This window comes from Petaurus breviceps, unplaced genomic scaffold (assembly GCF_028583685.1).
Source record: "Petaurus breviceps papuanus isolate PSGF00001 unplaced genomic scaffold, PetGlider_PUasm1.0 179, whole genome shotgun sequence".
NCBI classification, from domain to species: Eukaryota; Metazoa; Chordata; class Mammalia; order Diprotodontia; family Petauridae; genus Petaurus; species Petaurus breviceps.
This window is the reverse complement of record NW_027185779.1, coordinates 4,664,480-4,688,517: the sequence shown is the minus strand read 5'-3', so window position 1 is coordinate 4,688,517 and position 24,038 is coordinate 4,664,480. Positions and strand designations below refer to the sequence as shown.

Sequence of the window (24,038 nt, the reverse complement as noted above, 5' to 3'; positions counted from 1 at the left end):
ACCAAATTAAGTAGTATAGAGGGAAGAGAAGAGGGCCCACGATAGAACCCTGCGGAATATCCCAATGTAGATGAAAACAGAGAAAAGGAAATTGAAAAGGAGTTGTCTCAAACTTATCTATTCCTTTTAATAAGGAGGAGACAGAAGAATGGAGAACAGAAATGGTCATTGAGCTTGACAGAAGTATTAATAATAACCTTCAGAAGTACAACATCAGAAAACTGTGTGAACAGAAGGTGAACTGTAAGGAAGGATAGTAGCAAAAAAACTGAAATTAAAATTAAATTTGGCAGCAAAAAAGAAATTGAGTGGGGAGGCTAGATGGTGCAGTGAATAGAGCACCAGACCTGGAGTCAGGAGGACCTGGGTTCGGATCCAGCCTCAGACACTTACCACACACAGCAAAAAAAAAAACCAAAAAACCTAGCCATGTGACCTTGGGCAAGTCACTTAACCCCAATTGCCCTCTAAAAAGCAAAAAAAAAAAAAGAAAGAAATCGAGAGAGAGAAGCTAGAAGAGACAGGTTTCATTATGGTTTTGTTTGTTGGGGGTAGGGTTATAGTGAGAGTAAAACTCCAATTTATATAGGAAGAGGAAATCATCAAAAGTAGGTAGTGAATAAAATATTGGCAGAAGCTTCACAAGTCAATATAGGTGGTCACACATTCTTTCCAATTACACATACAGCCTACTATTAAAGAGATTTAATGGTAAATTCCGAAAATACAAAATCAATTATGCTATACATAAAAATGTAGTATTTAGTTAGACACCTTTATATTATCATTCTACAAGCTGAGTGTAGAGAATTATAGTTTGTTTTTCTAATCTTACATTTTATAGACTCTCTTATTTTGTCCTCCTTTAGCCTATATACACTTAATTTGTGCTATAGAACTTAACTATATAATTAACTACTTAGCTACATCTCACTGAATTTTATTATATTCTAAAACTGCTTCACAGATGTATAAAAATGCTATATAAATGTATTGTTCTACTTTGGTGTTCAACACAGTATTTAGGAGGCATATCAAAAAACATTTGTTGAATATGGAATGAATCAATAATTATATGAAACCAAAAGCCTTTCTTTAAGTAATTAGTTTTAAAAGTTTAGAATATGCATTTAATAAGAATATATGACAAACTATTAAACATTTTAATAAATTATGACTATTATGACAAAATTGTATAAAAATATACATAAATTTTATTTAAATCTTCCCATTTTTCCACCATAACAATTTTAGTCTTATAGAATTACACGAGATAGTTGTACATACTCTTTGTTCTTAACATAAACGACTCTTCTTTATGTTAGAGGGCCTTGATTGGTTACATTTTGAAAAATGAATGAAACATTTTCTTTAATTCTTTCAAGAAAGGGATCATTAATATTCTGATGTTTCCCAGAGAAGTGTTTCCATTGTTTCAACTGTGACATAGAAAGAGGTTTTTTGGAGTCAGGCTTATGGTGATTTGGGCCAAGCTGACAATTTCTGTACATACGGACATCTTCCAAAGATTTGGCTGAAATGAGTAAAAGAATCAAAAAAGTTTTAGTTTATATTAATATTCTGTTTTCTAACTAAATCTTATTTTATTTTCTATCTTCCCCAACCCCTCCAATGAGAAAGCAAGGAAAACAAAACCTCTGTTACTAACATATATAATCAAACAAAACAAACTCCCATATTGGCCAAGTCCAAAAAAATGATTTGAGCTACACTATGAGTCTATCCCCTCTCTATCAGGAAGTAAGCAACATATTTCACCATGAGTTCCCTGGAACTGTGGTTGGTCATTGCATTGATCAGAGTTCCCAAATCATTCAAAGTTGTTTGTTTTTACAATAGTGTTGTAACTGTATAAAATTGTTCTCCTAGTTCTACTCATCTCATTCTTCAGTTCATACATGTCTTCTCTGGTTCCTATGAAACTGTCTCCTTCCTCATTTCTTACAGTATAGCAATATTCCATTAACACTTATACTATTTTTTTTTTTATCAGTCAGTAAGTATAAAGTATCTACTATGTGTTAGGCACTGAGGACACGAAGAAAGGCAAAAACAGTCCTTGCTCTCAAGAAACTCAGTCTGAGGGGAGAGACAAACAAACAAATATGTGCAAACGATCTACACAGAAGATAGACTGGGGAAATGCCAGCAGGAATATACTAAGATTAAGAAGGATTGGCAGGGGAGGCCAGGTGGTGCAGTGAGTAAAAGCACCGGCCCCAGAGTCGGGAGACCTGGGATCAGATACTTCACAGCCACACACATCCACAAAAAACTGGTCGTGTAACCGTGAGCAAGTTACTTAACCCCAAGGGACTGGTAAAGGCTTCTTATAGAAGGTGGGGCTTTAAATGAGACTTGAAAGGAGCCCGGAAAGCCAGAAGGAGGATATGAAAAGGGAAAGTACTCCAGGCATAGGAGTCAGTCAATGAAAATGTCCAGTCTGGAGACAGGTGTCTTAGAGGAATAGCAAGGAGGCCAATTATCACTGGTTTACAGAATACATGGAGGTCAGGTAGGAAGGGGACAGATTATAAAGGACTTTATAAGCCAAACAGAGGATTTTGTATTTGATTTTAGAGGTAATAGGAAACCACCACAGCTTATTGAATAGAGGTGAAATGGTCAGCCCTGTACTGGAGGATCAATTTGATAGCTTAGTAGAGTATGGACTTGAGTGGGAAGAGACTTGAGGCAGGTACACTAACCAGAAAGCTATTGCAATACTCCAGGTGTGAAATCATTTTTTTTTAAAAAGGCAAATCACTCCAGTATTTTTGCCAAAGAGTCACAAAGAGTCAAACAGAACTGAAATGACTGAACAACAACAAAGGCATAAAACTGGGAGATGGAAGAGATAAAGGGTCAATCTGCTGACAAAAATGAGATAAAATGGGATCACTTGTGCATGCAGATAGGTTTGCCTTAGCCAGGAGAAAGTTCACGTTTTCACATGAAACAGCAATGGTAAAGGGAAAGATAACTGCAGAAGGCATTTGGGTGATATGAGACGAGAAGGGGAAAAAAAGGAGCTCTTGGCAAATGGCTTTAATTTTTTCAGTGAAATATGAAGCAAGATTCTCAGTTGAGGGAGAGAACTATAGGAAGAAGGTTGAAAAAGTTTGGAAAAGCCATTGTGGTGAATGGTATAGTGAATTAATTTGGAATAAGTAAATAAATAGCAGGAATAAAAGGATTGCTTTGCTGCAGTGAGGGCCCACTCAGATTATGTATCATAAGCTTGTAGTAGAACTGGTCAGAATGATTTTATGATTTCCTTGAGTTCCATTCAGCAGCATGTGAGTAGGAGCAAAGGCAGGGGATGGTAGAAGTAATCCAAGGTAAAATCTTTGATAGGATAAATGGGCATGAGACTCAAAAGAAGATAACGTAGAGCTGAACTGATTCACTAAGTAGTCAGGAGAGAGAAGAGAAGAGAGTGTAGTCAATACAGGGGTGATGACCTGGGAAAGAACTGAAGGGTAGAAGGATTGGAGGTCACTGCAAAAACAAAGCACAGATAAACAACTGTCTGCAGTTGCAAGGCAGAAGTAGAATGACAACAGATTATGATGAGATAAAGAAATTTCAGAGTTCATGAGTAGGGATGTGGAACACTTGTAGAGGACGACAAGATCAAAGTTATGACCATCTCTGTGTTTAGCTGGGGTGGGATGGAGGAGTAGGTCATGGAAAATGAGTAAGTTAGGGAAATGTGAGTTTAGGATGTTTGGCAAAGTATCAATATACATGTTGGAGTCCCCTAGTATGAGGGCAAGAGGTAGAGATGAGAGAAAAATATGAGCCAGGCACTGATCTCATTTAGGAAGGAAGGAGAGAGTCCTGCTAATACAATGAAGATCCTCTACATCATCATTAATTTAAAAATTATTTTTATTAAAACTCTATATAATCATAGTGAGAAAATTAAAAGAATTCAGAAATTTCAACAATAATTAAATCAAAGACACCAAAAATTATATGAACTCAAGCTAAACATGAAAGATAATAAACAGATATTTTCTATGATCTAACTTTGGATAAAAGTACCCTTTATCCATGAGATACACTGAACTAGTTGAAATGTATAGCCACTGAAACCATATCTTCATTATGCACAGCATTAAAGGTTCCCACTGACTCAGGGGGACTACAAACGTATGCTCTGTAAGACTACACATTTTATTACTTTTGAATAGAGCTATAACAACAGGATTTAAAACCCTTCCTAAGACATTTCATTTGTTTCCACAACCAATTTCAAAGATAAAATTAAATTAATTTAGGTAATTACTGAGGCTCAAAGAATTACATTTTTCTCAGTTCCACCTTCTGGCAGTGTCCTGTAAAATGAGAAAACCCAAGACAACACCTGAAAGATTTAGGCTTCTTAATCTACCACTGAAAAATAGATGAATCAACTTTATCTTAGTTATAGAAATAAAACTAACCTTGATGGTCTTTCCTTCCCAAACATTCACAATCTAGTAGATCATGAGTGACGCAATCTGAATCTTCATGAAAGGTGAACAAATTTTTAAGTTCTTCCACCGAAAACTGGATATGTTCAGATGTCTTGGTCAGGTCTACAACTGCCCCAGAAAGACCTTGCTTACTTATCTGTCTCTGATAAATCTTTTCTTCAATTGTGCCTAAACAGGAAATATTCATTATAATTTCCTCAAATCCTGACACTTTTAAAAAATAAAGTACATATTAGCATGCTAGTTTAAAAGAATTCTTGACATTAAAAAAATATTACAAAAGAAATAAATGTAAATGATTTTTATTTTCTAAAACTTACGTAATATTTTGGACACCCTGAGGGATCAAATCAAAAGAGTCATGGGAGTTAGAATTAGGATTAAATTAGTACCTGTTGTCAGGAGTCTGTAAATATGCACAGGATGCTTCTGACCATCTCGCCACACTCTAGCCATTGCCTATCAAAAACAGTATCAAAAACTAATGTAACCTACAGAACAGTACATTAATCTAGGAATCATGAATTATATTTGCAGACATCAAAACCAATGGTTGGGGAAGGAAAGGAAAAGGGAAAGGAGAAAAGAAAGGGGAGTGTAAAAGGGAAAGGAATAAGCATTTATATAGCACCTACAATGTGCCAGGCACTGGGGATAAGCACTTTACAAATTCATGTGATTCTAACAACCCTGTGGGATAAGTGCTATTATTATCACCCCCATTTTACAGTTAAGGAAACTGAGACCAAGAAGGTGAGAGAAATGATTATTTCTCTCTTATATTAATAACTAATTACTGAATTAGGACCAGGATTTCTTCAGAAGCCTATTGGTTGTTCAATCTCTGAAGGGCATTGTTGATGGTTGAGATCATCCAAATCCCTGGCATACATCCCTTTTGATCCTGTGGGGGAGACCTCACCCAACTAAAGAACCGTACAAAGAATTTAATCTAAGGTGAATTCTGGACCATCGTGTTCCACTCTGGCAGGTTTGCACAGAAGGGATAGATCTTTTTGCCTAATTATCCTAGATGGGGTGATAGGGGACGTAAAGTCTTTACTTGACCTCATACTAGGGGACTTCAACATACATATTGATACTTTGTCAAACATCCTAAACTCACATTTCCCCAACTTACTCATTTCCCATGACCTACCCCTCCATACAGATAAGTCTCCGTGTCTAATACTGAATAATCAGTCACATCCCCCAGCCCCTCATTGAAACAGGTCCACCTCTCGTTATAATATTCATTCTTTTCATTAATTGTTAACGAATCAGAGTCAACTGCTACCTTTAGGGACACCCACTCTTCCAAGGGCATATAAGTGTTGAGTGAGTTCCATAAGGGGCTTTGGCATTTGAGAGTGTCACTGACCCCTCTTATTATTGTTAGTATGATTAATGAAATGATAAATTACCCAGAATCTATGTCTCTCCAACTTTTTATATGTCACAGAGGTTAAATGACTTGCCCAGGGTCACAGAGTGTCTGAGGTCATATCTGAATTCAGGTCTTCCTGACTCCAAGCTCAGCATTCTATCTACTATGCCACCTAGCTGCCTCATGATGATTGGGCAGCCTCCCAAGTATGCCAGTGTCACATTTTGATTCCTCTTTACAAAGAAATCAAAATACTAATGCCATATTGAGTATCCTCTATGGTGTGCTGTTAGCCCTGTGGTGGCTCTCTATAGTACAGAAGCCCCCCCCCCACCACCACCACCTGCACCAAAGCACGGGGACGAGGATCTGGACAGAAAGACCTTCAGGGATCCATAGCTACTGTGACAGGTCTACTCCCAGTTCAAGTAATTCCAAACAACCCCGTGAGGGGAGTGGGTTTCTTTGGGAAATCTTCAGGGCTGAGGTGCGGCTCAGAATTGGCCCAACCTGCAGTTCCTCAGATATATATCTGTTGTCAGCCCAGACTACAAGCAGATATTTTTCATATCTAGAGAAGGCAATAATAGTACCACGCTTGTCCATACTCATTCCTAGAACCATTTCAGAATACAAGTTCTATGTCCCTAACCCAAAAGTATATTATAAAAAGTAGGGCCCAAAATGCTTTGAATTTTTAATACATACAAAGCTTTCCTACCTGGATATCAGTAGCTGGATTCCAATCAATATCATACAAAATTAAATGAGAACCTCCAATAAGGTTCAATCCCACACCACCAGCCTTTGAACTTAATAAGAAGATAAAATCTGATGAGTGTTTGCTATTGAATCCATCAACAATTTTCTGCCTCTGTGCAACTGGGGTTTGTCCATCAAGTCTTGAATAATTATATCCATGACGCTTGCAAACCTCTTGCAAAATATTTAGGGTTTGTGTATAATTAGACACCAGCACCACCCTGTCAAACAGAGAGAAAGGCCTCTTACATCTTAAATTCTTTTATTATATTGTGATACTTATGACCATACCAGTTGCTATTTACAGAGCAAGTAATAATGAGTTTGGTGCTTTTACAAACAAAAATTTTAATCTCAATGAGATTCATAGAATGTATCATTGATATTATTATAGTAATATACTAGTACATGCTAGTATAATAGCTTGAACTGAACAATTAGAGAAAAGATGAAGGAACATTTACTTCATTTAGCATATTATCAACATTTACAAGGTACATCCAGTAGAATATAAATTCCTCAAGGGGCAAGAATATTTTTTGTCTTTGAAACCTTAGCTGAGTACTTTGCATAGAGTGGGAACTAATAAATATTTGCTCATTCAATTGAAATAGTAATTTTCAACAGTTATAGTTAATAAAGTCATTTGTACATTAGCAGAGGATGTCAAATGTTAAGTTCAAAATAAAAATATACTTTAAAAGAGCAACTACAAAAAAGAGAATTATGGAGGTAGTGAGTAGAGCTATAGAGAAATAAGTAGGTGAGACCACCTTTTCCAGGAGCAGTGACATAAATGATTTGATTATGAGTTCAGAACTGGAGAATACCTGCAGCAGTGAGTGTGAAGGGAAGCATGGTTGGGGTTTAGATATAATACAGGACTGAAGCAACCATAAATTAATATAGCAAGGACCCCATGGCTGGAGTGGCAAATTCTTTTTGTCTTAACATTCAAACTTCGTTTTTACAAAATACTGTATTATTCATTTTTCTATTATAGAAAAGGAAACTGCAAATTCAGAAATGTCAAATGATTCAGCAAATTTGAGAGAAAATGAGTAATAGACCATATGATAATACCCACAGTAGCTGATAAATCAATGATTTCATGTTATCACACATATATTTCATGACTAGTTGGTATTTATAGCTATATTTTGTTGTTGAAATTCAATTCAACAAATATTTATATTAAGTGTCTACTATATACAAGTCATTGTATTAGGCCCAAAGAAAAGTCCAAAGATGTCTTTAAAATATGTATTATACATTGCACTGACCCCAACTCCTATTTATGATTTTATACCAAAGGAGGCGGTTGAGAGGTATCATTATACAAAACTGAGTATTTTTCAGTATTTATTAGTATAATTCTATCACATTTTAACTCTTTTTAAAGAAGTCACGTTGGGGAAACCTAAATTCCAAAGGTATTGAAATGTAGTTCATAAAATTCATCTTACTTTTCAGAAGGACTGAGTTCACGGATAACTGCTAACAACTTTGTCAAGACCTGTAGTTTTCCTGAATCTGTCTCAGAAAATATGATTGGGTTGTAATCCACAGGATAAGCATCTATCAAGCCTTCAGAAAAGTTATATTCTTCATATTCATCAGAAGATGAGTTACCTTCTTTTTCCTATTCAAAATAATTTTTAACACTGATTAGGTTCATATCATTTATTTTATTTTATTTTATTTTTGCCTTTTGGAGGGCAATTGGGGTTAAGTAACTTGCCCAAGGTTACACGGCTAGTTTTTTGTGTGGGTATTAAGTGTCTGAGGCCGGAACCGAACTCAGGTCCTCCTGACTCCAGGGCCGACGTTTTACTCACTGAGCCACCTAGCTGCCCCATTTATTTCAACATGGAAAGAAAAAAAGAGTTGGAAGATTAAAGATAATCTGGTCCTCATCTTATAATTCTATTCAACAAACATCTATTAAGCATCAGTGTGTTCTAGATGCTAGGAATAAAAAGGTGAAAATGAAACAGTTCAATGAGGAGAAATACTTAATGACAACAATGTAAAAAACTAAAACTGCATACTTGCATACTGTATTAATAACATGGTGATCAAGTCTGGTTTTGGAGAAGAGATAAGAAAATACCCTCTCTCCCTCATTTGCAAAGGTGGGGAGCTATGGGTATGGATCTTTGCATATTCTGTATATACTGTCAGGATCAAAGATATATTGGCTAGTTTTGCTAAACTGCTTCCACCCCCCCCCACCTTCATTCTTTTCTAATCTTTATGACAAGGAATAGTTTGTTGGGTAGAAAAAGGGGGAAGCATTTATTTGGAAATGAAGATAATGTAAAAGCAAAATACATGAATAATATTTTTAATGTGAAATTTTTTTTAATATTTAATTTAAAATATAAAAAATTTTAATATGTTGTTTTCAAAATTTTTGCATTAAAAATGGTAAAACTGAGGCACCATAAGGTTAAAAAATTTGCTCATGATTAAACAGCTAGTTCTGAATTCTAAGTCTAATGTTCTTTCTACTAAGTCATATTAATTAAATAGCAATCAAAATAAACTTTGGTAAATTAAGTAAAATGACAAGTAAATGATAAGTAAATGTAATGATAAAGGGCCAAATCAAGGATATTCATATTATGATGAAGAATCTCTCCTATGGGGAGTCCTTCAAAGTAAAGTACAAGGTTATTCGAAGTAAGTCAGTACATTTTAAACCATCTGAAAATATTCCTTTTGTAGAATATCTTTTGGCTTCTATTCTTCCTGGGCATTGAGCCCAATTAGCTTAATTTTTGTTTATTACTATGTACAAAGTCTTTTTCTAAGGAGGTTACTTTATAAATTATCATCTATGCCTGCTGAAAAGTTATAAAAGTTGACTATTCTAAAGAGGTAAAATAAACTGAGTAAATATAAACCATTGTAGCATAAACCTGCAGAATTTCTGTAAAACTTACATAGTGAAGGAAATGTTTGTAATTCACAATATTATAGAAAAATGTTGTCAGCAAGAGTTTATATTTGCATATTAAGGTCATACTGTTTAAATAAAAATATTAAGTATTCAACTCCAATAATTTACCTACCTTGGCCTTAAAATTATCAAATATGCATTGAAAGGCAGCATGGATTAGATAAGTCCTGGTCTCAGAGTTAAAAAGACCTGGGTTCAAACCCTAACTTTGTCACTCAGGACTCCTTTGAAGATGGGTAGAACCTCAGGTAATTCTCTAAGACTATAAAGTATAGATGGGTTGTATGCTTCATTGGTGGAGGGACCAGTAACATAATCAAAATGAAAAATTAATTTCACTTTCTTAAAGGGCAACCAACTCATAAAAAGGAGGTCGAGACAATCCCATGGACAGACCCAACCCCTAGGATTGGCTATGTAACATGCAGGCTTCCTAAATTTATCAGGTTCATGCCCCCAGGGCCTCCTTTTGTTTCTAAGGAACACCCCAAATTTTTGGTTCATATGCAACATACCTTTAAAGATTTGAAGAGAAGGCAGGGGTGGTTGCAGAGTTTTTTAAGAGCTCCTATACAAATCAGATGAGGACTATTTTCTAGCACCCCCTGCAAGCAAAATCTGACAGCCTGGGAACCCAACAGTTTCCGATAAAGTTCAATCTGTAGTATTCCTGGTCGGCAGAAGACTACACTCTCTATTTTAGGTGGAAGATATTTATTTATCACCTCTTGTGTTCTTCTAAGAATAAAGAGTCCAGTAAGGCGAGTGAGTTCAGCTGCTCTTCTCTCTCCCAATTTTTTTTCTTCCTATTGATAACAAAAGGGCAGAATTGAAACTTTTCTAAAACAAAGTGTTCAGAAAAAAAATCTAACATAAAAAAAATTTTTTGTGATTACTAGTTACAATCAACTTTCATTTGATTGTTTTGTTATTATAGGAAAATGCAATACAAATGGGGGAAGGAGGGAGACAGGGATAGACAGAGAAAGAGAGAGAAAAAGAGGGGGCAGAGGGAAAGTACTAATATACATCTCTTTAAATGTTTAGCTTAATCATTAAATTATGTAAAGTCATAGTTTTATGATTCATTATTTGGTTAGCTGTTAGCATTGTCTGGGCACCATTATAAATTATTCAAGAAGTAGGCCTAAGTTTGATAGACTATAATAGAATACAGATTGTCAATATCACCCACAGAGAACTAACAGATCATACTAACCTCTTTGGAGCCAGAACAACTCGTCAAATTAAAGATTCAAGACTGTAAGTAGACCTACATGGAGCTGACTAACAGCACTTCTGGAGTTACCATAGGGTATTCAGCAAAAAATACTACTTTTTTCAAAATAAAAAGATACCATCCAAACCAAATGTCTACAATTATAATATTCTAAGGTTATGTTTCAAAATATAATCTCATATAGAAGGCAAGAAAATCCACATTTAATCCTTAATTTTAAATCATAATAAGTACTCTCTAGCTCAAAGCGGGGAAAAAAGGATAGACTGGATATTCTATCATAAATCCCTGAATTTATAAAAGTTCAACAAAATTAAGAGAAGTTAGTCTCTGAATAATAAGTTCTTTTAAGACAAATTTAATTATATCTAAGAAACTTCATGGATGTCCCTTCTTTTCTCCTCAAACCCCACTCCCCCAACCACAAGACTACAGATATATAGGTACTGCTAAAAATGTACTTTTTAGTAAAAAGGAGTTATACTGATTTTCTTCTGATAGAATATTACCCTTACAATAAATTTAGGGCATCTCCCTCCATTCTATAAAAACAACCATTTATTAAAAAATATTATACCTGAGTAGCAGAAGGTTCTCGGGATGCAATAATGGGCTCTTCATATATTTTTCTATATGATGACAAAGAACCTAGTATTCCTGGATTCACAAACTCAATTAATGCATAAAATTCTTGTAAATCATTTTGGACTGGAGTACCTTGAAAAATGAAAAAATGTAAGGTTATAGAATTGAGCACTCATTTGAAGACCCAATAAATCAATCTCCCCACATCTTATGACAGGCATCAAAGTCAGGTAGTAGCACGTTGTGAAAAAAATGTTAACCAATTACTACAAAATATTAATTGGTTTTAATAATATTACTAAATTGTTCCAGGCTGATATATCTTTTACTTTCCAGTCAATAAGCATTTACTAAGTGTTTCTTATGTGTCAGGCACCGTGCTTAGAACTGGGGATAAAAAAGATACATACCCTGTATTCAAGGAGCTCAGATTTTCATGGGGAAGCTCACATTCCAATATATAAAAACAAAAGTATACATACAAGATGATGTATGTAGTGCAAAAGGAAATTAATCTCAGTGAAAAGGCACTAACAGTGTGTGGAGGGAGGGGAAAAAAAAAGGGCCCCTGCAGAAGGCGGGATCTGAGTTGAGCCATGATGGAAGCCAGAGAAGCCAGGAGGCAGAAGGGAAGGGGAAGAACATTCCAGAAATGGGGGGAGGGGGAGCAGTCAGAGAAAAGGCAAGAAGTCAGGAGACAGGAGTAGAGTGTGCAAGGAACAACATAGTGGTCGGTATCACTGGATTATAGAGTATGTAGTAGGTAATAAAGTGTAAAAGGTTGGAAAGGGAGAAGGGACAGGTTGTAAAATGTCTTAAAAGCTAATAAAATCACTCCAGCTTAACACATGGCAGTGACTCAAACTGTCCTGGGAGTTACATTAATGACATAACAACAGCTTATATTTATGTATCTTTTTATAATTTACCAAGGCTTTGCTCACAGCCAATTTATGCCATAAGTAGTGCAGCAAATGAAGAAGTTGTGAATGCTGTGGATAAGTTTACTTACCTTGATAGTGTACTTTCCAGGGATGTACACACTGATAATGAGGTTGAACACTCGTTGCCAGAGCTAGCTGAGTGTTTGGGAGACTCCGAAGAAAAGTGTGGGAGAGAAGAGGTATTAAGACTGACTACCAATCTGAAGGCCTATAGAGCCATAGTGATGACCTTGTTGTTGTATGCCTGTGAAACCTGGACAGTATACCAGTACTATGCCAGGAAACTGAATCGCTTCCATTTAAATTGTCTTAGGAAGATTCTGAAGACCATCGGGCAGGATAAGGTACCAGACACTGAGGTTCTTACTCAAACTAAACTGCCAAGCATTCAAACTGTGCTTCAGAGAGCTCAACTCTGATGGACTGGCCACATTGTTTGAATGCAAAATGTATGCTTGCCAAAAAGACTATGTTACAAAGAACTCACATAGGGCAAGTGTTCACATGGTGGTGAGAAGCCATACAAGGACAATCTCAAGGTCTCGCTTAAGAGCTTTGGAATTGATTGTGGGAGACATGGGAGACACCTCTCAGCATGATGTGTCCACATCAGAGAGGATGCTGTCCTCTGTGAGCAAAGCAAAATTGAAACAGCTCAAAGGAAACGCAGGATGCTCAAATTTAGAGCATCCACCCCAAATGTTCACACAGACTATCTGCACCTGACCTGTGGTAGAGCACTCCAAGCTCACATTGGTTTGATCAGCCACAGTTGGACACAATGAAATTTGACTCTAGCATAGTGATATCACTTTGGTCCTCTTCAAGAATGCAGGACAACAACCAGAGCAAATAATATCTCCTACTATAATTGAAGAAACAGAGGCTCAGGAGAAATGTCATGCCCAAGGTCATACAAAGAATAAATGGAAGAGCTGTGCCTAAGATACAGGGCTTCAAACTCCAAGCCAAAGGAAACATCTTTTAGGCATTGCTCTGGTTTGGATTTTTGGTGTGGGTTTTTTTGGTTGGTTGTTTGTTTTTTTCTGGGACTGTGATTTCATCAGTGTAGAGAGTACCCAGTGAGGAGCTGTTATTATCAATTTAGATCAAGACCTTTTCTGTAACTTACAGTTTCACATATTTGTCTCAGGAAATGAGAAGTGATTTGACCAAGGTCACACAGCCAGCATATGTCAGAAGTGGGACTTGAACCCAGATCTTCACTCTGAGCACAACTCTCTATTTCTAAATTCTGTCTCTCATTGCTGGGCATGAAAAAAAATCTCAGCTACCAACACTGTCAATCTCTTGTGAATAATGAGTCCTAACATATAGGTCTATTAATTCTCCATTTTGAAAACAGTCAAATCCCATTTGAAATTCAAGTGAATCAGATATTTCTAATTCAGTAAAAGAAATTAAATAAGTCCATTTTTAGATGATATAATTAATCTCAAGAAGTCCAATATACCAAGGGATATTTCTTTTTTCTCACAAACTCATGAAGAACACCAAGCAAGAGTCCCATTGGTCTCCCTGCCTTCAAAGTGATCTTCATAAAGCACAGGTCTGACCATGTCACCCCCTACACAATGAACCCTAGTGATTACCCGCTATCTCTAGATCAATTAAAACATCATTTGTCTGGCCATTAAAGTCCTTCTCAACATGGACTCAGCCTACCTTTCTAGCCTTATTATATTTAGTTCCCCTTCACATACTTTACAATTCAAAGCACCCTTCTAATTTTTCTTCATACAAGGTAAAACATTTCTCATCTCCATGTTTTTGGACTGGTTGTCCTCAGTGCCTGCAATGCACTCATTTCTCATCTACACCTCTTAAAATGTCATTTCCTATATCTGTATATGTTATCTGTCTCTGATGATAGAATCTAAATTCACTGATGACAGGGACTTTTCAATTTTGTCTGTATATCCCCAGTGCTTACTTACCAAGTGTATAGCACATCATAGATAGTGAATAAATTCTCAAGGATTGGTAAATACTAAGATGTGGAAATGGGTGCAATAAGCATTCTCATTTTTGTAAAAGAATATGTCTTAAATATGTTTTAAACAATTTTTACAAGTATTATCTTTTCTTTCCACTTCATAGTACTGAAAAAAAGCATTTATTGAGTACCTAATAGATGTAAGAATGTATACAGAATCCCTGCCCTTAAGAAGTTCATTAATTGGGTAGATAAGATATATACATGAAACAATAAATTATCAATTAGTTCATCTATATTATGTAACAGTGATTAAAATTTTACCCAAAATGGCCACTTTGATGTTGGCACTTTCAATATCACTTTAAAATATTCTTGCCTTGAAGGGTATTTCAAATAGTAAAGAGAAATTATTTTATTAACAATCATTTCAACTCTCAGAGTGCCTGGCACACAGTAAGTGCTTAATAAATGCCTATTTCCTTTCTTTGTTCTTTTACTTCTTTTCTTCCCTCCCTCCTTCCCTGCTTCTTTCTTTCCTTCCATGACAGGTTTGTGAAGGGATATGAGAATTTGTCTTCCCAATGAACAGGAGCACTAAAGGGAGTTTTCTCTCTATGGCTCCAACTGCTGTAATTATCATAGCTGGATAGGGGGTACTGAGTATGACATCCATTTAATATCATCAAGCATCATATAAATCTAACAAGAATATGTTACCAGTCTTAAAATTTTAACTATACTAAAAAATTATTAAGTAAATTCATAGAACACTAACCAGTAAGAATTACTCTCTTCTCACAAGACAGGCTAACAAGGGCAGTAGTTGTTTTAATGGAGGTGTTCTTTAAGCGATGTCCTTCATCACAGATTAAAAGATCAAATTTTATATTTTTAATTTGATCAAGGCATCGAAGCAGCATCTCATAACTGATGATAAGAACTGAATACAGTGGGGAGTTGATGAAGTCTTCTATTTTGTGATCCTGAAAATAAATTACATGATTTCATAAAACAAAACATAGAGAGAAATTGTTATCAATAAAGCTGAAAAGTCAATTTCATGCCAGTCACCTGTTAGGTATTATAAAACTTATTCCTCAAAGATAAAAATCATGTAATAAAATAAACAATAAATTTCATTTTGAGCTGCAGGGTTGGATAGTGGTATCATTTGATGAGGGACAGAATATTGCTGAAATATACATATCTTTAAAATTCCAGGATGTTATTAATGCTGATTGAGTCACCATAAGAGTCAGTGGGACTGGAATGACTGATATCACTAACACTCTTTTCCACTTGCAAACCAGGAAGATTACCCTTCTTAATTTATAGCTGTGTTTCTCTTTGTAGAGCTTAACAAAATCAATCAGAGCTATGCAGACTTGGCCTAGTAAAAATGCTTTCTGTAAATTGGGCCCTCTTCAATGCTCAGGAATTCTCTTATTCTTATCAAAATTCTCCCTCCAACAGCTTTCCAAATCCCTTTCTTCCAACCCCTAGCAATTTTACTGGGAAGATCAAGGCCATCTGTCTGAGCCCCATCACTTTATCTCTTGTCTACATCTTTATAAATCTCTATCACTAAACTCATCCTCTCATTCTTTCTTACAGCAAATGAAAGAAGTGTTCTTTCATCTAAAAATTAATAACTCCATTCTCTCTCTTTCTGATTCCTGAAAGACCTTGATCCCACAAACACCTCTACCCTCTGCATCATCTTCAATCTTTTTTGTTTTCTCTCCAGCAGTTTTTTCTTCACCATTTTCAAATATACGCTATCTTTCCTCTCTTTCATCTTGGAAATAAAATGTTTTTTTTCTTCAACTTGCCACCTCAAACTTCTCTACTAAATGTTCTATATGTGGTGATTCCGCTTCTTTACTACATATTCCTTATTTAGCCTCCAAAATTTGGCTTCCATCTTCTCCATTTTACTAAATTTCACTCTCAAAGGTCATAGGTGATATTCTAATCACCAAATCCAGTGACCTTTACTCAGTCCTCATTCTTCTAGTCATTTCTTCATTATTTTATACATTTGATCACTTTCCATCTTTAATTACTTTCTCCCTTGGTTTAAGTGACACTGAACTTATCTGGTTTCCCTCCTAACCACTCTGTCTCCCTTTGATTACTCCCCTTTTTCTCCTCTCTATGGGTATTCTCTATGACTCAATTTTTGGCTTTCTATTCTTTTTTTCTATATATTCTCTCCCTGAAAAGCATCCAAACTTACAGTGCTGAGTATCTCTTTTAAGCCACTATTTAGAAAGACAGGTTTAGTAGAAAAAGTGCTGCTATAGGAATATTTAGATTTATATTATTTCATGTTATATATAGTATATGTTTATACTATTTTATTATATATATTTTTTAATTTATTATACATATAAATTATTTTTTTATATATAAATTTTATTATTTTATTATATATAAATGTTGCATATTAAATTATATAAAATATAAACATATTTATATGTAAATATTTATGTTATCTAAGTATATTTCTGCTTATTTATATTCACATATAAATGTTAAAGATTAAATTATTATTATATATTACATTATAAATAAATATATTTATATTCAACTTAATAAGTATTTCTTAAGTATCTGCTATGTGCATAGCAGTGAATACACTAGGTAATCCAGGGATACCAAGGCAAAAATGAACGAATTCCTCTGCTCTAGAAGTTTAGATTTGACGGGGATATACAAGATACACGTATTACTATGTTTCTAGATTTACAAAGTATTTTCTTCACAATAACCCTGTGAGGAAATATCAGTATTATTATTATTCCCACCTTACAGATGAGGAAAGTAAAAAACAAAGAGGTGACTACCTACCATGTTTCCCCGATAATAAGACACTGTCTTATTATTTTTTTGGACAGAAAAACACCAGAGGGCTTATTTTCAGGGGAGGGCTTATTTTAATGAACATTGACAGCAATTTTAATAAACAGGTAAATGTGAACAAAAAAATGTACCTTTATTCAATAAGCAAATCACTGGGGAAGAACAGGATGATGCGCTCACTGCTGCAGCTCTGATTGGATGCAGCTCGGAGCGCGGCGTGCGTTTCACGGGGGAGGGGGACGGTGCATACAGAGGGTACCGTAATGTAGCGTGTAGCGCAGGGGATCACCTTCACTACAGTAGCAATCTCAATAGGGCTTATTTTCGGGGGAGGGCTTATTTTAGAGGAATCTTACACAGTAAGGGGAGGGCTTATTTTCGGGATAGGTCTTCATGTACCATCTCCCCAACTAAGCTATAAGTTTGCTTGGGACAGGGACCATAGTTTATCACTTCACAAACATTTATTAACAGGGAGGCAGTTAGGTGGCACAGAGGGCAGAGTAGCTAGCTCCCCTATTGCCTCTAGGATCAAATACAAACCTCTGTCGGACATGTAAGCCCTTCACTAGCTAGCCCCAATTTACCTTTCTGGCCTTATTATACAGCATTGCCCTTCAGACATTCTTTGGTCTAGCCAAATTTGCCTTGTTTCTCTTTAAAAACAACACTCTTGCATCTCCATGCCTGTGAAGAAGCTATTTTCCATTCTTCTAATGTACTCATTCACATGGAGGCCTTAGACTCCCTAACTTCTGGCAGCTCAGGTGACATCTCTTACATGAAATCTTTCCTGATCCTCCCAAAGATGATAGTAATTCTCCTAAGAAATTAATTTGCATTTATTTTGTATATGCATATACATATACATATTGTCTCCCCCAATAAAATAAAAATCGCTTGAGGGCAGGGCCTGTTCCATTTTTGTCTTTGTAACCTCAGGGCTTCTTCCCATAATGTGGACACTATAGGAAGTTAATAAATACTTATTGTTTGACTGAGTTTTAATTCGATAGCTAAAGTGACATTAAACTCCATAGATTTATTTATGGGGAAACAGCGGCCCTGAGGCTGCAGAAAGTTGGATTCAGTCAAAGGGCTGCATTTGAGGTTCTAGAGGGCCACACGTGGGTCTGTAGGTTCTCCTGCGGAAGCAGGTCCAGAGGTTTCATGACTTGTCCATATCTTACAAAACTCAGTTACTTTGACAAATAATGATCAATGCTCTATAGCTGATATTTATCACTCATTGGACTTCTCTAACATCAAGGGCCTAAATCAAATGACTAACTGTATTAATGTTTCACTTACATTAACTTTTTTTCTCCCCCCTCCCCTTCCAATTTCTGGTAGATAGAAAGCAATGAACATTTAAGGAGACATTACTTTAGTCGGCCACTAGATGGCCTTAACAGAAACAATATTCGACTATTTATTGCCCTATTTCCACCAAGAAAACATTTCATTTCTGGGAGGGAAAATAGTAAATACTATTTATTAGTCTATGGTACAGAGATATTAATTATATTTATTTTCAGTGCCTAGATTTCTGTTGAAAACTTTTCAGGGACAAAAGTAAAAGACATTTCATTTTATTAAATATTGCAAGAAGCAGATCACAGATCATTAACATACATATACTTCTTCATTCATCTCATTTTTTGCTTGATTCTTTCAATCTGATAAACTCTCAAAGAGCCTGTAAAGAAGTCAGCAGATCATTTACTTCCCTGAATAAGTTTGTCCCATCTGGCTTAGCTCCCTTTCAATAAGAAGTCTTTCCTGATTGTCCTAGTTTTTACAGCTTTCTCCTCAAAGTATCTGACATTTCTTATCTGTTTATATGTTGTATCCTTCTGGTAGACTTTTGAGGGCAAGGTCCATTTTTAATTTTAACTTTGTATCCTAATTAATGTTTGTTGAATCACATTACTGGCATAACATGTCATTGGTACTGAAAAAGAAACAGCAGTAGATGATGTAAGATCCAGAGGATATTGCTGTGAAAGGTAATATGGTGCAAGATGTCATGTGTGGGCATATACCCAAGGTGTCTGGCATTCAAAGACCTTCATAACCTGTCTGCTGGCTGCCCCCTCTCCCCTTTACACCTTACACTCTCCCCATATACTCCAATCTAGGGACACTGGCCTCCTTGCTGTTCCTCAAACAAGACATTCCATCTCCAGACTCCTGGCATTTTAAGTCACCTCATGTCAGAAATATTTTCCCTCCTCATCTGCCTCCTACCTTCCCTGGTTTCCATCAAGTATCATCTGAAATCCTACATTTTACAGGGAGTTTTTCCCATTTCCCCTTAGTGCTAGTGCTTTCTCTTTGTTGATTATCTTCAATTTATACTGTATATAGCTTGTCTGCACATAGTTGATTATATACTGTTTCTCATTTTAGAATGAGAGCTCTTGAGAACAAGAACTATATTTCTGTCTTTCTTTGAATTCCCAGTACTTAGCACAGTGCCTGGAACATAAGAGGCACATAATAAATGTTTATTAACTGACTGACTGGGGTCTGCAAAATTGCGTTTTTAAAAAAAACAACTGCATTTAGATATCATTACTATGTGTTTTATTTTATGAATTTAAAAACATAATTCTGAGAAAAGGTCCATAGGCCCCATCAAAGGAGTCCCTAACACACACAGAAATTAATGACCCCTGTTCTAGTCTTCTCTTCACTCCTATGGTTTCAATTCTCATTTCTATTTACACCATTCTTAAATCTATAGCTCCAACTCTGATCTCCCTCCAAAGCTCCAGGTGTATCTCTAGCTACTCTCAACACACATTCACCTCGATGGTCCACCAAACTCAATGTGTCCAAAGTCACATTTATTATCTTTCCCCCAATTCCATTTCTCCTCCTTAACTACTGCCAGTGACATCATCATTCATCTAGTCTCCTTAATTAAAAACCTTGAGGTTAACTTTGATTCTTCACCTCTTGTAGCCAATCTTGCAATTAAAAGATATGATTTTAGATTTATTTCTCAGGATCTGTTTTCTCATATCAAAAAAAATGGCTTAGATTAGATAGTTTTCAAGGCACCTACTCTAAGCGTCTATGATTTCTCTTTCCTGCTTCCTTTCCTTCCTCTCCATTCTAACTGCTACCCTCTTAGTACAGACATTCAATATTAGTTCCTTGGACTATCGGGAATAAACTCCACTGCTCTTTACTTCTCTGCTAGTGGGCATCCCCTTTTCTCCCAAATACCACCACAATTCATTCTTCATACAGCTGCTTGACTAACCCTAAGGCATAGAATGGGATATGTCACTCCTCCACTTAACATTCTTCAGGGATCCCTCTTGCATACCTTAATTCAGATTTCAAACTACCTTACTGGACTTTTCTCAAATCACTCCTATCTATGTATGTATTCTTTTATTCCAGGGAAATTAGATTAATTTCAATCCTGAGAAGAAACCTCATCTCTGAGTTTTTGCTCCTGCTGTTCTCTATGAAGCAGTACATAGTGCTGGATCTTCACAGTCATCATCCCCCATGCCCTTTTCACCTCCAACTCACAAAAATCTCTCTTCATCAAGACACAGCTCAAGTACCATTGCTAGTGCCCTCCCTCCCTCCCAAACTATCTTCTATTTAACTATTTTGTATGTATTTGAATTTATTAATTTTATATTTATGCTGTATATATTTTTGTATATTTCTTCCCCTCTAGAACGTTATGTACTTGCAAATTAGAATTGTTTCATTATTCATATTTGTAACTTTACTTCTTAGCACAGTACCTGAGACAATAATAATGCTTAATAAAATGCTCATTAATTATACTCAAGAAGGCCTGGGTTTCCCCTTAAACATTTAATAGCAAGTCACTTCACCTCAATCTCAATTTCTTCATCTGTAAAATGGTGATAATAATAGCACCTATTTCAAAGAGTATTAAGATTAAATGAGATAATGTATATAAAGTACTTTGTAGGTATATTATCAATCAAGCGAATACACATTTATTAAGAACTTACCATATTCAGGCACTATGCTAAGCACCAGGGACACAAAGAAAAATTAATCCTTGCATTAAAGGAGCATATATACTAATGTGAGAGAAAACATGTAAACAGTTAAGTAGATGTCTGGTAATTTGATAAGAAAGAAAGCATTAACAACATATAAACTGAACCTTAAAGGAAGTTAGAAATTGTAAAATGTGGAAATGAGAAGAAATTACATTCCAGGTATGTCAGAAAACCTGTGCAATGGCACAGATGTGACACATTTCCCTAATCTGAAAATGTCCAAAGTCTTTTTCTTGATGTCAGGTCATATTATAAGATATTTTCATTTTGGTCTTCCATAATTATCAATGAGGAACTGTGCTAATGGGAAGATTTTCAACTCTGACTTTGGACCCAAAGTTCCATAATATAAAGGATGACTTTTTGTCCTAATCCCTCAAAAACAGAAAATGAGCATATAAATCAATTAAGGTGTCTCCTCCTCTGGGAGACTTTGGCAGTCTTCCCACTACTTTATATTTATCTTGATTTATATATCTTGTCACTTATGTTAGAAAGGAAGTTTCTTGAGGATAGGACCATTTTTGCTTTGTTTTGTTGGGGGGTTTTTTGCACCCTCGAAGCATAGCAAAACATACAACACACAAAGTTGAATAAATGCTTGTTGATTGATTGACACAGTGCGACCTTAAGCAAACAATCAAAAAAAAATACAACATGGCATATCTATTAAATGAAAATTTAGGCAGATAAAAAAAAATAAACAATGTTAATTAAATGTTTCATAAGATCATTGGTCAAGTTGGACCTTAGAGGTCATTTAAGACAACTCCCTCATTATACAGATTCAGCCCAAAGAGCTTAAATGACTAAACCAAAGTCATATTGGTAGTAAACAAAAGTCAGAATTCAAACTCAGGTCTCAGGGGTAGAGCAGAATGAAGACTAAGAAAATGAAAATTCTTTTTTTTTTTTTATTTTTTGGTCTTTATTAATTTGTTTGTTTACTTTTAGTTTGCAAGATTCAGTTCCACAATTCCTTGAGTTTCAAATTTTCTCTCCCTCTCTCCCTTTCCTCCCCCCCCACCCCCCACCAATGGAGGCATACAATTAAGTATAGGATCTGCAAATACTTTCACATTAGACATTAGTCAGGTTATAAAGAAGGACTGTATCAGATGGAATGAACAATGGGAAACAGGAAACAAAACCAAGCAAGAAAAAGAAAAAGAGCAGGTAGTTTGCTTCAATCTGGATTCAAACTCAGTTCTTTCTCTGGATGTAGACATCTCTCACCATCATGAGTCTTTTGGGATTGACTTATAAACCTGCATTGCTGAGAAGAGTCCAGTCTATCAAAGTTGGTCGTCACATATACGTTGTGTCTGTAATTGTGTACAAATTTCTCCTGGTTCGACTCTTCTCACTCAGCATCAGTTTGTATAAGCCTCTCCAAGTAAACATGAAGTCCATCTGCTCCTTGTTTCTTATAGCACAATAGTATTCCATTACATTCATATACCACAACTTGTTGAGCCATTCCCCAATTGGTGAGCACCCCCTTAATTTCCAATTCTTTGCCACTACAAAAAGAGCTGCTATAAACATTTTTGTACATATGGGTCTTCCTCCCATTTCTATGTAAATGAAAATTCTTTTTTTTTTTATTTCTTTTTAGTTATTTATTTATTTTAAGCAATCGGGGTTAAGTAACTTGCTCAAGGTTACAAGGCCAGTTATTTCTGGGTGTGGTGCTGAGTATCTGAGCCCGGGATTTGATCCAGGTCATCCTGGAGCCGGTACTCTTATTCGCTGAGCCACCTGGCCGCCCCTAAGCAATTGGGGTTAAGTAACTTGCTCAAGGTTACACGGCCAGGTGTTTCTGGGTGGGTGCTAAGTGTCTGAGCCCGGGATTCGATCTCCAGGTCTTCTCAACACTGGAGCCGGTGCTCTTACTCGCTGTGCTACCTGGCCGCCCCATAAATGAAAATTCTTAATAAAAAGTAGAATTTCTACAAACTTAATGATTTTTAAAAATATTTCCAAGGCACTATACCCAAAGGGCTATAAAACTGTGCATACCCTTTGATCTAGCAATATCACTACTTACTAGATCTGTATCCCAAAGAGATCATAAAAAGGGGGAAAAGATCCACATAAAAAAATATTTACAGCAGCTTTTTCTGGTGGCAAAAAATTGGAAATTGAGGGGATGCTCATCAACGGGGGAATGACTGAACAAGTTGTTGTATATGAATGTAATGGAATACTATTCTGCTATAAGAAATGATGAGCAGGTAGGCTTCAGAAAAACCTGTTAAGACTTACATGAACTGATTCTGAGTAAAGTGAGTAGAACCAAGGGAACATTGTACACAATAACAGCAACATTGTACAATGACCAACTTTGATAGACTTAGCTCTTCTCAGCAATACAGTGATCTAAGACAATTCCAAAAGACTCATGATAGAAAATGCTATCCACATCCAGAGTAAGAACTATGGAGTCTGAATGCAGATCAAAGCATACTATTTTCTCTCTTTTTGTTCTTTCTCATGGTTTTTCCCTCTTGTTCTGATTCTTCTTTCACAATATGACTAATGTGGAAATATGTTTAATATGATTGTACATGTATAGCCTATATCAAATTGCTTGCCTTCTTTGGGAGGAGTGAGGGAATAGAGGGAGGAATAAAAAAATTTGGAACTCATCTTATAAAAGTGAATGTTGAAAATTATCTTTACATGTAATTGGAAAAAAATAAAATGCTCCTAAGTGGGAGAAAAAATACCAGATTATTTAAAAAATATATAAAGA

The 24,038-nt window shown here is 35.7% G+C and overlaps 1 protein-coding gene across 2 annotated transcripts in view; it reads right to left on the bottom strand.

Moving 5' to 3' along the window:
* Window positions 1-692: 692 nt before the first annotated feature.
* The window catches only part of RAD54B (RAD54 homolog B), a 137,743-nt gene continuing 114,397 nt past the window's right edge, over window positions 693-24,038 (bottom strand). For both annotated transcript variants that reach the window (XM_069086628.1, XM_069086627.1), the window contains 8 exons: window positions 15,124-15,331; window positions 11,437-11,576; window positions 10,135-10,425; window positions 8,121-8,296; window positions 6,614-6,875; window positions 4,898-4,964; window positions 4,473-4,673; window positions 693-1,534 (listed from right to left, as the gene is read on the bottom strand). In XM_069086628.1, the coding sequence (XP_068942729.1) occupies window positions 1,317-1,534; window positions 4,473-4,673; window positions 4,898-4,964; window positions 6,614-6,875; window positions 8,121-8,296; window positions 10,135-10,425; window positions 11,437-11,576; window positions 15,124-15,331 (1,563 nt within the window). In that variant the 3' untranslated portion in view covers window positions 693-1,316. The remainder of the gene's footprint in view (window positions 1,535-4,472; window positions 4,674-4,897; window positions 4,965-6,613; window positions 6,876-8,120; window positions 8,297-10,134; window positions 10,426-11,436; window positions 11,577-15,123; window positions 15,332-24,038) is intronic.